At 37.3% G+C, this 15,164-nt stretch overlaps 1 protein-coding gene across 1 annotated transcript in view; it reads left to right on the forward strand.

The window, feature by feature from the left end:
* pxdn (peroxidasin) overlaps positions 1-15,164 on the forward strand; it is a 106,589-nt gene that overhangs the window by 53,867 nt on the left and 37,558 nt on the right. The window contains exons 9-14 of the mRNA XM_039651074.2: positions 183-352; positions 846-1,118; positions 5,430-5,546; positions 7,900-8,058; positions 12,236-12,348; positions 12,478-12,634. Coding sequence (XP_039507008.2) covers positions 183-352; positions 846-1,118; positions 5,430-5,546; positions 7,900-8,058; positions 12,236-12,348; positions 12,478-12,634 — 989 coding nt within the window. The remainder of the gene's footprint in view (positions 1-182; positions 353-845; positions 1,119-5,429; positions 5,547-7,899; positions 8,059-12,235; positions 12,349-12,477; positions 12,635-15,164) is intronic.

Consider the following 15,164-nt stretch of genomic DNA (forward strand, 5'->3'; position numbering starts at 1 on the left):
ACAGTCTATAATTCTGTAACTTATCTTCTTTTGTGTTCCACGAAGACCGGAAGTGATACAGGTTTGGACTGACATGAGTGTTAGTAAATGATAACAGATCAAATGTTTTGGTTGTTTTATCCTCAACGTGATGGAGGGTGTGTATATGTGTAAACTAGTAAAAAGTCTTTTTTTTTTATAAGCAATGCTCTAAACATGAGGGATGACACCCGTCTCAATCTACTGGAAGATGGGACCCTGATGATCCAGGACACGCGGGAGACGGACCAGGGCGTGTATCAGTGCATGGCCAAAAATGTGGCTGGAGAGGTGAAGACCTCAGAGGTCACCTTACGATACTTCAGATCACCTTGTGAGTGTGATGGGGTCCTGTAGGTGATAACAATTCAACTAGAATTACTAGAACCTTCCAAACAAGATCGACCCTATTTAATTCAGACACAATCTATAGTCTCGGATTAATCCTGTAACATCTATCATCTCATATACACTGACAAAAAAAAATAGTGTAAGATTTAATTTAGTAATTTTTAGTGAAGTTTCATAGAAACTTGTAGGATTTACTTTGAAACAATTTTCATTTTTACTTCAGAAATTTCAGAAATAATTACAGAGAAACAAGTAACACATTGAATTAAAAATTATGTAGGATTTGATATGGAACAATTTCCCCCTAAGAAATTGCTAGTAAATTTTACAAATAATTACTAAGTAACACTGAATTAAACTGTAAATTTCTGTAGATAATATTATGGTAGCATGCATGCCAATGTGGTAAAGACCATGTAATGGCAGACTTTTTGCACACGGCAATCCATTTTTGGTCCTTGCCTTTGTCTCTCCAGCTCGACCCAGTTTTGTGATCCAGCCGCAGAACACCGAGGTTCTGGTCGGGGAGAGCGTGACCCTGGAGTGCAGTGCGACGGGTCAGCCGCAGCCCCGCGTGACCTGGACCAAAGGAGACCACACGGCCCTCCCAGTGGACCCCCGCATCAACATCACTCCTTCAGCGGGTCTCTACATCCAGAACGTCAATCAGGCTGATGGGGGACAGTACACTTGCTTCGCGAGCAACAACGTGGACACCATCCACGCCACTGCATATATTATAGTACAGGGTAAGAGATGGGAATATTTTATTTTCATCATGATTCTGTTGCTCGCCATTTTGCACTGATTCTTTAGGTTCCTGCATTGACATTTTATTCACGCATTTATTCATTGTCTAAAGGCGTCATTCACTGTGAAATTTCGAATTCAGTGTGAAGATGCAATATGCAGCATTGCATTTATTTTGATTTCAGTTTCAGGGAAAATTGTCACAGTGACGGAAAGTGTGGTAAATAAAAGAACAGTTTATTATTGTACAGTGTAAAACATGAAACGCATTTTTTTGCCAGGATTCTGTTGACCCAAATCAGCGTCTCAGAGCGGCTCGGTTCACAGTAAATGCTGCTCCACATTAACTCCTCTTCATCTACTCTGAATTTGAGTCACCTTAACGGGCATTTGGGAAAGTATTCACATACAGGGGTTGGACAATGAAACTGAAACACTGGCCAATGTTGGAGGTTTCACATCTATATGCCTGGCGGCCAATCTTCAGAGTGAAGCACGGGTGGATCAGTGATGGTTTGAGCTCCAATATCATGACAATCCTGATTGTATTTGATGGACACGACACTGCCGAGGACTACCAAACCCTTCTGGAGGATCATGAGCACCTGATGCTCAAACCGTGTATCAGCATGATCATGCACCAACACACTTGTGACAGAAGGGTTTGATGAAGATGAAAGTGACGTTGAACATCTCCCATGGTCTGACAGTCACCAGATCTGAATATTATTGAGGTGTTTTGGAGGAGCGAGTCCACCAGCATCATATAGTGACCTGGACACTGTTCTGGAAGAGGAACGGCTCATAATCCTTCTGGTCACTGTGAAGGACTTCTATCTGTCAATTGGTGCTGTATTTGGATGCAAATTGAGGCCCTCACCATACTAACAAATTATTGTGTTGTAAAACCAGGTGTTTCAGTTTCATTGTCCAACCCCTGTACTTGTAGTAAGTGTCAATCAACAAAGACAAGCTTGACTTTTAAAAATCAAGAAATGGCAACAGTCATAAATATTACTATTGTAATTTTACAGTTGTAATGTAAAATAAAATGATTATTATATTATTATGCAAATACATTTATGACATGTTTTTTTCTGGCATTTGTTTTTTTTTTTTTGTTTTTTTTTTGATATTCTGTCTCTATCCGTTAAGTAAACCTATCATGAAAACGATTGACCCTTCATTTCTTTGTAAGTGGGCAAGCTTACAAAATTAGCAGGGTATCAAATAATTATTTTCTCTACTGTATGTTGTAGTTTAGATATATTTTTAAGATGGAAGAAGTTGGTTTTACAGATGTTAGAATTGTGGCTTTCAAATGAAAGACTGGTATCAAAGAGAACACCCAGGTTTCACCACTGGAATCTCTGTTTTTTTTTTGTTTTTTTTTTTCTGAGAAATATTTTATAAGTTGTTGGAAATTACGAGTCATCAATTTTTTATATCACCTATGCATTCCGTTAATTTTGTAAAATCGGTAAGTGTCATCGGTGTGCATAGAAATGTAAAGCTTATGGTGCGTTCTATTATTCATCCGTCTCAGAGATCCGAATCGGACGACAGGCGTTGCCTAGCAACACGCCCCCTTTCCTCGGATTTCTCCTCTCGGACTTCGGACAACCGCGAGGACACCGAGCAAGAATTACGTTTCGAAAAAAAACTGCGCCCTGTGACTTGTAAGAATGAATTGTTTTCATTGTTTTTGAACCGCTTTGGTATTTTAAATGACGGTTATAATCACTCGTATTACTGCGTCCCCTGTGGGTATGGGAATCGGTTGTTGTGAGTGCAATTACAAACGTTGCTAACAGAAGATTAACATGAAAAACATTAAATAAAGTGAACATTTTCAAGTTCAAATGTCTGCGTTTTGATAAGGTGTAGTCATAATATGTTTTTTTAATGTTAAGGCCTGTTACTCAGCCAGTGCTACTATTATAACAGCTGTCCGGGTGGCGTCCATTTTTTTTCTCCGACTCGGATACGCAAAACATAATAGAACGCTTGAAGTGTGGACGTGACGTCAAACCCGAGGTCCGAGTCGGTTCGTTGGGTATAATAGAACGCACCATTAGTATCATCAGCATAACAGTGAAAACTAATATCACGATTCCCAATGATATCTCCTAAGCAGTGTTGGGAGTAACGCATTACAAAAGTAATACATTACTGTAACATATTAGTTTTTGCTGTAACACAGTAGTGTAAGGCATTACTAATCAATTTTCAGTAATATTTTACTCGTTACATGTTCAGTGAGGCTTGTATTACAGTTGTATTACAGTGTATTGTCTGCTTTTACTTCTTAAAGGCAACAGACTATGTGAAAGTTTTAAAGCAGTCTTTTAGTGCCGGTTCAGAGCGGTCGCGTCTGTAACATTGTTTTTTCCTCATAAATGCGAACACGAAAACTAAAATAAAATGAATATTTTAAGTTCTATGGAGACTGGAGAGCCAACCCTTCCTCATCCGATTTGCGCAGTGTAATTAACAGAATTACAAAAAATATATTTTGCCTCCTATTTTTTTTCACGCATGAATGTGCGTCTTTTCCCTAATATTAAAAATAAAACATAGACTGATATTTGTCTAATGTTTGGAGTCCTTTAAGGAAGTAGACTATTTTCAATACATGTATTTTCTGAGAATTTTTATTTCAAGTTTTGACTGCAAATGTCATGTCCATAATACTGGACTTCCCCAATTTTCAATAATTTATCCTCAACTAGTTTTGTGGTTAACTTCAAATGTTAACTTCAAATAATACTAATAGCCTAATTTAAAGATAAGGCAGCATTGGATCTGGACGGTAAGGAGAATAACGCTGGAGTTGGAAGAGGTGTGTCGCGATTCTGTAGGTTCGTGGATCTGAGTCGTGTGGCGAATCGCGATTTCGGTTTCATATTGCATATCGTTACAGCCCAAAAGTTAAGTTCTACTTAGTTATTTTGGTGAAAGTAACTCAAAAGTAATACATGAGTAATGTAACGCATTACAATTCTGGGACAGTAATATTGTAAGGTAATGAATTACTTTTAAATAACAGTAACAAGTAATACCTAATGTATTACAGTTTGGAAGTAACTTGCACAACACTGCTCCTTAGGGTAGCATGTACATGGTGAAAAGCAACGGTCCTAGTACTGAGCCTTGCGGTACACCATACAGAACTTGTGATCGATAAGACATCTCTTCATTTACTGATAACGGCCAGATAAGTATGATTTGAACCATGCCAATGCAATTCCACAAATGCCACTAATGCTAATTTTCCAGTCCATACAAAAGAATGATGTGGTCGATGGTATCAAATGCAGCACTAAGATCAAGTAACACCAATAGCGAGATACAACCATGATCGGATGATAAGAGCAAATCATTTGTAACAGTACTGTGATACAGTGTAAATCCTGACTAGATATCATTTCTTTCTAAAAAGGAATATAGCTGCGAGAATACTGCTTTTTCTAGTATCTTTGACAGAAAGGGTAGATTTGAGATGAAATTTTTAATTAGAGGTTTAAACAATAGCCTATTGTTATGTAACCTCATGACAAAGATTAATTAATTATATCAAGAAGAGGATCTATTATTGGAAGCATCTCTTTCAGTAGCTTAGTCGGTATAGGGTCTAACATACAGTTTGTTGACTTACTGTAGATTATTTAACAAGTTTAGACAATTCTTCCTGCCCTATAGCAACGAATGAATTGAATTTTTCCTCAGCGACACTACGATGCAGTGTCTGATGCGATACTGTAGCAGACGTTTGCATAGTTATAATTCTATTATAAATCGTGTAAGTAAAGAAGTTCATAAAGTCATTACTGCTGTGCTGTCGGGAAATGTCTGAAGCTGAAGCTGAAGCTTTATTTCTTGTTAATTTAGCCACTGTATCAAATAAATACCCAGGATTGTGTTTAGTTTTATTCTAAGAGAGTTAAAAAATCCAGCCGTTTTAAAGACCTTTCTGTATGCAATAATGCTTTCTTTCCACGAAATGCAAAACACCTCTAGTTTTGTTTTCTTCCAGCTGCGCTCCATTTTTCTGGCTGCTCTCTCCGAGTCGTACCACGGAGTTGGACTGTTTTCCTTAATTTTCTTTAAGTTCAAAGGAGCAACTGTGTCTAAAGTGCTGGAAAAGAGAGAGAGATACAGTAGTTTCTGTTGCAACATCGAGTTCTTTAGTAATGTCTATATTTTTACCTGGTAATAATAAAATTAGTCAATGTATTCTGATCAAAAATTTTTAAAAAACCCAGACATAATGGTCATATTTGCTCATTCTCATTTCTTTCACTCCTCAGCTCGTCCTCAGTTCACAGTGACCCCTCAGGACCAGTCTGTGCTGGAGGGTCATACAGTCGACTTTCCCTGCGAGGCCAGTGGCTACCCTCAGCCTGTCATAGCATGGACACGTGGTGGTAAGATCATATAATGCCTCCTTGACTGTTAGTCAGAAGTTTTATCTTGTAAAAAACTTTCCAACTGACATTTTCTGTTCAGCAGGCAATGTCTTATAATTAGGGCTGTCAGTTAAACGGATTATTAACGGCGTTAACGCAAACTCATTTTCGAGGGCTTGGAGCCAGAGGGGCGTAAGTGGCATTTTGGGCGAATATGAGTTCTTTATATCAAAATAAAGGTCTCAATGAGCTCTATCCAATGGTACCAAAAACACCTATCTAAGATCAAACTGTACTGAATAAAGCAAAAAAAAGGCGTATCTGACGTATTTGAATTTTAGTTTTTTTGAAAATGTTTTAAAACATATACATTGTGTTAACATGCCATACATTTTTTACTTAAATACTCATTTCATGTAGGTATGCCTGTGGTTGCAATGTTTGTGTTTTAAGGTTAATAATACAGATGATTGAAGCGTGGTCAAAATTTTGTTTTGTCTCTCCTGGAAAGTTTGTTAAAAGCCACTTACGCCCTTCTGGCTCCAAGCCCTCGTTTTAACGGTGTCATTTTTTAAATTTTTTTTATTGCGTGATTAACAGTGTTTTTGGCCCAACAAACTTTGTAGTTTTTTTCACTTGCTTTTGCAACAAGACGCGACATATGCGGCACTGCGCTTTGAAACCCATTCATTTCAATGGCTTGTGCCGCGCGAGGACGTTTTGTTCCTTCGTCGACCAAATCGTAAACGGAGACCGGACTCAAAACAACTGGCACGCCGCACACACTTGTTTGGGCTTGCGAGCCGGCCAAATACGTTACGTTTTGAATGGATGACGAGCGCAAGACGCCGAAATGGATGCCAATAAGATTCTGGATGGAAAGTTTACTTTTAAAAAATTGGCAAACGGTTCCATTGACGAGACCAAAGTGATCCGTGTGTTTTGTCGTTGTGAACTGAGCTATCATCATCACAGCACGTCCAGTCTGAAATACCTCTTGCTGATGGCCAATCACAGACACACACTTACAGCTGATGTGAATTCTCCGCCCCCTCGTCAATATCAGGACCTCGTCAGTATTTCTTTCACCCTTTTATTGATGGACAGTGTTTCATTGTGTGAGAGATTATTTGCTCCAAGTGCAAGATTTTTTTATTGTGAATTTGAACACAGTATATGCCAATGTTGTTTTCGATAAAAACATTTGCACAAAGCAAGCCGATCCACTTTTCCATGTTGATAACAGCATTAAAATGAGAAAAAAATAATGGGACAAAAAGAAATCAAGAGACATTTAGAGTTGATAAAAATGTTAGATTAATCACGAGTTAACTATGACATTAATGCGATTAATCGCAATTACTGTAAATATTTGAATCGTTTGGCAGCACTACTTATAATATTAATAATAATCTTAAAAAATATAAATATTTTTAAATGTTGTTAAACTAAAGTCATTTAAATATATTTGTACTTACACATTTGTGATGAAGATGCAATTTAGTACATTTAAGAAATACTATCTTTAAACAATATCAAACATTTATCAATACATTTATAATTATAATCAGGCATTGTTAGTCAACACGTCAACTTTAAAGCATGTCATAAAAATGGACCACCTCAAAGAGCATGCACAGAGAACTCCAGATTAAACATGATTTAATGACTTAGAAATGTAAGTAAACATTGATGGCCTAAGACACGAAACGAGCAGTTTGTGTGAGAAAACGAACAGTATTTTTATCGTTTTTACCTCTTGTAACCACAGCCACGTCCAAGTGATTTACAAGAGGGTTACAAGAGGTAAAAACTATATGAATACTGTTCGTTTTCTCACACAAACCGCTCGTTTCGTGTCTTGAGCCATCAATGTGTACTTACATTTACGAGTCATTAAATCATGTTTAATTTGGACTTCTCTGTGCATGCTCTTTGAGGTGGTGACCATAGACCTCCATTATAAGACTGATAGACAAGAACGGTTTGACCTAAAACTACCAAAATTGAAAATACCGTGGAAACAAAGACACCTACATCTAGGTAAGCTAAAACATAACAAAAATTAATTTCAAAGTGAACTATCCCTTTAAGCGCTCTTCTTTTTCACGATGGTCTGATAGTGAAATTATGATTGGATAAACGGCGTTCTAGCGCTACACTGTTGCATGAGCTGTAAACATGATTTTTGTTTGTTTTCACAAACTGAGAGATGAGTCAACAGCATTTGATTTGATTGGAATGTTCCTTTTAAAGGTTACAAGGACACATTTAAATATTACTGAATTGTCTGTGAGTGCATTAACTATTTATAAAGTTTGTTTTCAGACAGGAAAAAAAAAATTACTAAAACTCTGTTCTCTTACCATAGGCAGCGCCCTGCCTAATGACAGACGACACGTTGTTCTCTCGACGGGCAGCTTGCGGATCAGCCGCGTGGCCCTCCATGACCAGGCCCAGTATGAATGCCAGGCGGTCAGTCCTGTTGGCACTGCCAGAGCATCTGTTCATCTCAACATCCTACAAGCCGGTGAGACCCTCATCTCAACACAGAATTCATCCTGACATCCATTATTTCATCAAGTTAAATTAGAGGTCGGTAGCATGCCTAAAAATATATCACGGCTTGAGCAATTCTGTTCATGATTACTGTATATATTTCAAAATAATAGTCAAAACTGCACTGTGATTATGCCCAATTGAATAATCCAGTGAATTAAATACTTTCCAAATTAAGATTTTTTTTTTTTTTTTTTTTGGAACATGAAATAAGAAGATTCGATTATTCATCAGTGCAAATACTTCACACTATTAAACGCTTGAGTTAAAAACAAAAGACCAGTATAATTTTTGCGTCATCAATATACTGTTATAGTTTTAGTTAATATTTTGAATTAGATTTTATATTTTGTTATTTTAATTTTAGTTTGAATGATTTTGTTGTGTTTTTGTGTTTTTGATTTATTTATTATTTATAATTTTACTTTTTACTTTACTTTTAAATTGAAATGAGCAATGTTGCTTTAGCGACTAGCTGAATGTTTTTATATATAGAGTATATATATGAAGAGTTCAGATGCAAAAGCCTCTAAATGCCATTTGAAATTTTCTTCTTTAATGATGATTTTTGTCAAACTTGTATATTTAAGTTCAGTAATTTCACTTAAATAACAATTAATAGGTAATTATCATTGCCATTTAAGTGAAATCACTGAACTTAAATATACAAGCTTGATAAAAATGATCATTCTAGAAGAAAATTTCAAATGGCACTTAGAGGCTTTTGCATCTGAACTCTTCATATATATATATATATATATATATATATATATATATATATATATATATATATAATTTCAGTGACCTTTTTTCCATTTCAAGTAACAAAAGATATTTTAGTTTTACTTTGTTCAAATTTTGTTTTAGATGGTGATAGTAACCTTACAAATGAATCAAAATATAGTCAAATCAATATTATAACATATCTTCAAAATTAAACAAGTTAAAGGAGTAGTTCACTTAAAAAAAAAAAAAAAAAAAAAATTGCTGATAATTTACTCACCCCCATGTCATCCAAGATTTCCATGTCATTTTTTCTTCAGTTGAAAAGAAATTAAGGTTTTTGATGAAAACATTCCAGGATTTTCTCCATATAATGGACTTCAATGGGGTCCAAACGGTTCAAGGTCCAAACGAGAGTTTCAGTGCAGCTTCAAAGGGCTTTAAACGACACCAGACGATGAATAAGGGTCTTATCAAGTGAAATGATCTGTCATTTAAAAAAAAAAGTTTAAGTTTTATAAGCTCAAATCCTCTGGTCTGTGATGCACGTTTGTGCCTCACCTGTTTGAATTCGTTTACTGTAGCAAAATGAACGAATCTTTTTTTCGTGACATTTGGTTCATTCAACAAACAAAATCGTTTCGCTTGATAAGACCCTTATTCATTGTCTGGTGTCGTTTAAAGCCCTTTGAAGCTGCACTGAAACTCTCATTTGGACCTTGAACCGTTTGGACCCCATTGAAGTCCATTATATGGAGAAAAATCCTGGAATGTTTTCATCAAAAACCTTAATTTCTTTTCGACTGAAGAAAGAAAGACATGGACATCTTGGATGACATGGGTGTGAGTAAATTTTCAGCAAAAGTTTTTTTTTTTTTTTTTGTTTTTTTTTTTTAAGTGAACTACTCCTTTAAGCGTAGGAGCACAGCCTTCTCATATATTTTCACATTACTCCATGTTTCTTAGTGCATGGCTAAAAGTGCTGCCCACTTCGGTACAGCACAAACTAACACTGTTCATTCCTGATTCAACCATCCTGTGGAACAAGACTAGACATGGTTATTAACAGGAGGGAAAGAGGGCTGGCTCCATAAACTAATTTGTCATTTACTCACAAGCAAAGCCTGCAATTAGAACAACAATAGCCCGTAAAGTCTCAATGACAGACGTAAGACCAGGTCCCTTCATGTAAGTGCCTTGAAACCACCTCTTAAGCTTTATTACAGACTTGTGGAATAGCCAGGAAAGCATGCAGCTTTGAAATTCCCACATGGCAAGATGTTTTCCATGTAGTAATGGTTGTTAACACACTGCATAACAACCGCCTGTATTTACTTAAAAACCAAGGCACAGGTTTGGCTCATGGGCGCTTTTATTTAGAACAGGCTTACGGGAAGTATCTGAAGAAATGGGGAGAGTTGAGAGAGTTGTGAGAAATACTTCTAGTTCGAACAGCTGTAGAAAGAGTGAGCACAGAATAAATTAAGGTTCACCAAAGGAATCGGTCACCAGTGAGTTATATCATTTACATATGCCGTCGCAAACCTGTATATTGGGGAGAATGTCTAAGCTGCTTTCTTCCATACAGTGAAAACAGGTTCTGATTCTGCAAAATAGGTAAAGCTTTCATAAAAGTAGTCCATTCAACTCATACGACAAGTCTTTTGAAACCATCCTCACTGCTCTCAAATATCATTTGAGTATCACAATTGGTCATGTGAGGAGAACCAATAATGCATGTCAAAAAGTGCCATTTCTAAATGAAAACAAGTGTGAAGAGCTCTTTTGGGGGGTATATGTTAAAGGTGTAGTTCACTTTTGAAAAGAAATTGTTGATAATTTACTCACCCCCATGTCGTTCAAGATGCCCACGTCTTTCTTTCTTCAGTCGAAAAGAAGTGAAGGTTTTTGATGAAAACATACCAGGATTTTTCTCCTTTTAAGTTTTATAAACGCAAACACTCACCTTGCTCTTTTTTGTCTGTGATGCGCGTTTGTGACTCTCCTGTTCGAACTCTTTAATTAAAATGAACAAATCTTTTTCCGAGTCATTTGGTTCATTCAAAGATTTGTTCATTTTGATGAACGAGTTTGAACAGTAGAGTCACGAATGCGCATCACAGAAAAGAGCAAGGCGAGCATTTGTGCTTATAAAACTTAAATTTTATTTATTTATATTTGAAATGAGCGATCGTTTCGCTTGATAAGACCCTTATTCATCGTCTGGTGTCGTTTAAAGCCCTTTGAAACTGAACAAGTTTTAAGAGCTCTTTTGGAGGGGTATATGTTAAAGGAGTAGTTCACTTTTGAAAAAAAAAAATGCTGGTAATTTACTCGCCCCCATGTCATCCAAGATGTCCACGTCTTTCTTTCTTCAGTCGAAAAGAAATGAAGGTTTTTGATGAATACGTTCCAGGATTTTCTCCATAGAATGGGCTTCATTGGGAGCCAAACGAGTTTCAGTGCAGCTTCAAAGGGCTTTAAACGACACCATCTTGTCAAGCGAAATATAAAAAATAAAAAAGTTTACGTTTTATAAGCACAAACGCTCGCCTTGCTCTGTTCTGTGATGCGCGTTTGCTCTCCTGTTCGAACTCGTTCATTAAAATGAACAAATCTTTTTCCGAGTCATTTGGTTCATTCAACGAACAAAACGATTGAATTGACTCGTAAAAAGATTTCTTCATTTTGATGAACGAGTTTGAACGGGAGAGTCACGAACGCGCATCACAGAAAAGAGCAAGGTGAGCATTCGTGCTTATAAAACTTCAACTTTTTATTTATATTTGAAATGACTGACCCTTATTCATCGTCTGGTGTCGTTTAAAGCCCTTTGAAACTGCACTGAAACTCTCATTTGGACCTTGAACCGTTTGGGTCCCATTGAAGTCCATTATATGGAGAAAATCCTGGAATGTTTTCATCAAAAACCTTAATTTCTTTTTGACTGAAGAAAGAAAGACATGGACATCTTGGATGACATGGGGGTGAGTAAATTATCAGCAAAAGTTTATTTTTTAAAAGTGAACTACTCCTTTAAATCTTATTTTGTGTCCTGAATGAAAGAAAACAACATGAGGGTGTGTAAATGTTGATAAAATGACAGTTCTTTTAAGCAGAGAGAGTCATTTTAGCACGTCATGACTTTGTTAAAGTCTCCTCCGGGGATCACATGACCCAACTCATAGCGTTGGGGGTTAAAATGATAAAGCTCTTTAAACAAACCAATCCACATTGACCTTGAAGACTCACATATGCCTCTTGCCCTTTCTTTGACTTTATAATTACAGAGCCTTTGCAATCGCCAAGAACTCCACGTATGACCCGTGCATGATCGTTTCATGTTGTACATCATGCTCATGATGGATGCAGCTGTGTTTCTGGCTGCACGCTGTAATCATTAACATGTGTTTTTACGTCATCAGTAACGCCTGTTTTCACAAGTGCTCCAAGGGATTTGACTGTGGAGTCTGGATCAGATGTCCAGATTCCGTGCAGCGCTCAGGGTGAGCCCACACCTATCATCACATGGAGCAAGGTTAGATCCATTGGCTGCCACATTCCCCAACAACTGGTCATCCAGCCATTTCTGCCACTTTGGTCCCAATGGGACTATTCTGACTTTGTAACCAGACTCATTGAAACAATCTTTGGTCCTGGTCTACAGGATGGAGTCCAGATTACAGAGAGTGGGAAGTTTAATATAAATCCAGATGGCTATCTTGAAGTGCGTGACGTGGGGCTCGGCGATGGGGGCCGATACGAGTGTGTAGCCCGCAACTCGATTGGATATTCAACATCTAGCATGGTGCTAACAGTCCAAGGTAAGAACTGAAGGCCATAACCACATTTTACACATGTATACAGTAGTGTTGTCAAAAAACTCGGTACTTCGGTACCAAGTCGGTACTAAAAAAAAAAAATGTTACGGTACCAGCTTTTCTAGGTACCGAGTACCAGGTTAATCCAGTTCTGTTCTAGACGCGATGTCTGAAACGTGCACAGTTGCGTCCTCTTCATAACGCTGATATGGCTCTCTCTCTCTGAATCCACTTGTTGACACGAAAGGAGGAAAGAGCCACATATGGAAATATTTTGGATTAGGTTAATGTCACGTCGCCATAAGAGGCCGATTACATGCAAATTCGCAATTTCAAATATAGGCGTGATTCAAGCGCGCTCCTAATAAAAACTCGTTGGCGTTGCATAGCAACGACAGACGCCGCGTGAGAGCAAGCGCTTTGGAAAGAATAAGCACGCGCAAAAATATAATTAAAAAATACGCGCGGCATGTGAACGGCCTCTAAAGTGCTTTCGGGGTAGTTTTACGAGTACATGAGCACAGTAGTATCCACCCAACACCAGAGTACTACTGGTATTAGTATTATCATTTAATGTCAATGCCAGTTCTAGGCGTATTCTTGCCTTTATAACTCAGCAGGTTTAAAAAGCCTTTTTAAAATTAAATATGAATGCAGTTTTAGATTAATAAAAGGACAGTCAAGTCAAATAAAACATGTTTTATGGTAATGCTACAAAGATACCATTCATAAACATTACTTAGTTATCAACACATTGAGTGAACAATATATTTTTACAACATTAATGTTTGAAAATGTTATTTATTACAAACACCTGATTGTTCATGTTTGTTCACTTAATTCATTGTGCATTAAATAAATAATGGATTAAAACTTTACAAACAACTTTAAAAATGTGTTAGTGTATACTATTGTTTATTTTAGGTCATTTTATCTAATCTTTTGTTTATAATACGAATGTACAGTTTCCATACTTGTAACCGTGATAAACACTTAAATATATGTAAATTTAAACTAAGCTTTGGTACCGAAATTGGTACCGAGAACCGTGAATTTTAACTGGTATCGGTACCGAATACTGAAATTTTGGTACCGTGACAACACTAGTATACAGATATGCTCCCAGATAGCAAACTGACATTGAATCAACGTGGAAACGACGTCTCTCATGACATTGAAACAACGTTGATTTGCTCATCGAATTAACGTTGAACCAACGTCAGACGCGGCATTCTTCAAAGCTAAATGAAATCGAAAATTGGTTTGCTTTCATAACGTTGAAACAACGCGTTGATTTCAAGTTGATTTTCCGTTAGTTTTGAAAGAATGACGCGTCTGACGTTGGTTCAACGTTAATTCGATGAGCAAAACAATGTCAGATCAACGTTGTTTCGATGTCATATTTCCACGTTGATTCAATGTCAGTTTGCTATCTGGGCTATCACCCGCCCCACAACCCATCCCTTGCCTTCGCCGCTTTGTACCCCCAGTCTGAGAATGGCTGCAGGACCGGATGGCTGCTTGCCTGTGTTTTGTTCATGTTGTAGAATGTACTGATTGTGCTAATGTTGCTGAGGTGTTTTTTTTTTTTTTTTTTTCCGGTTCCCACACTGCACTCCTTACAGGAGCATAGTCTGGGGGTTGCCTTTTTCTCCTCACCTCTCCTCATGTCATGCTGTATATTCCTCAATTCCCTGTCTTCCTGTCCTGTCTACCCCCTTGTCATATCGTATATATGTTTGTATGGACAGGTTGATGGTGGTACTTGTGACCGAGTGACAAAAATAAAGTTCATTCCATATTGAGGATTTAGTTGTTTGGTGATTTACCATTGAAGAGCACATTTCTGATCGACTGCCAGTAGGTATGATGTTTTTTTGCATTCAAAAAATAACGGGATGGAACATAACAAAATGAGTTCAGGGGTCTTGACTTATTTTTTTAAAATTGAATGAAAATCTAGACTGCCGCAATCCTTGACATGTAAGGGATGGCTCTGACTTGTTTTAACCAATCGGCAAGATGTGCCAAATGTAGACGGGGCTGAGTTCAAATGGAGTATTTTGTGTGTTTTATCACAGATGAAGTAGATCATATAGGGGTTGATCATATAATCATATATGTTATATATATATGTAAAATATACGATATAGATCATATATATATCATATAAGTTTGCATATAGGGGTGGTGATGGCGCAGTGGATGATATGCCTTTGGCGTGAGAGACCCGGGTTTGAAACCACTGTGAGACACCAATGTGTCCCTGTGCAAGACACTTAACCCCTAGTAGCTCCAGCGGCATGCGACCTCTGACATATAGTATAGCAATTGTAAGTCGCTTTGGATAAAAGCATCAGCTAAATGAATAAATGTAAATGTAAATAGATTAGATGCAATATTTGTCAAATGTACAGGTGTTTCAGACATTTGCAGAAAGCACCAGAGGTGGGGACAAGTCACACATGGTCAAGTCCAAGCAAGTCTCAAGTCTTAACCATCAAGTCTCGAGTCAAGTCTCAAGTCGCAGTTC

The sequence above is a fragment of the Pimephales promelas genome, chromosome 15 (genome assembly GCF_988280905.1).
Source record: "Pimephales promelas chromosome 15, fPimPro1.hap1.1, whole genome shotgun sequence".
NCBI classification, from domain to species: domain Eukaryota; kingdom Metazoa; phylum Chordata; class Actinopteri; order Cypriniformes; family Leuciscidae; genus Pimephales; species Pimephales promelas.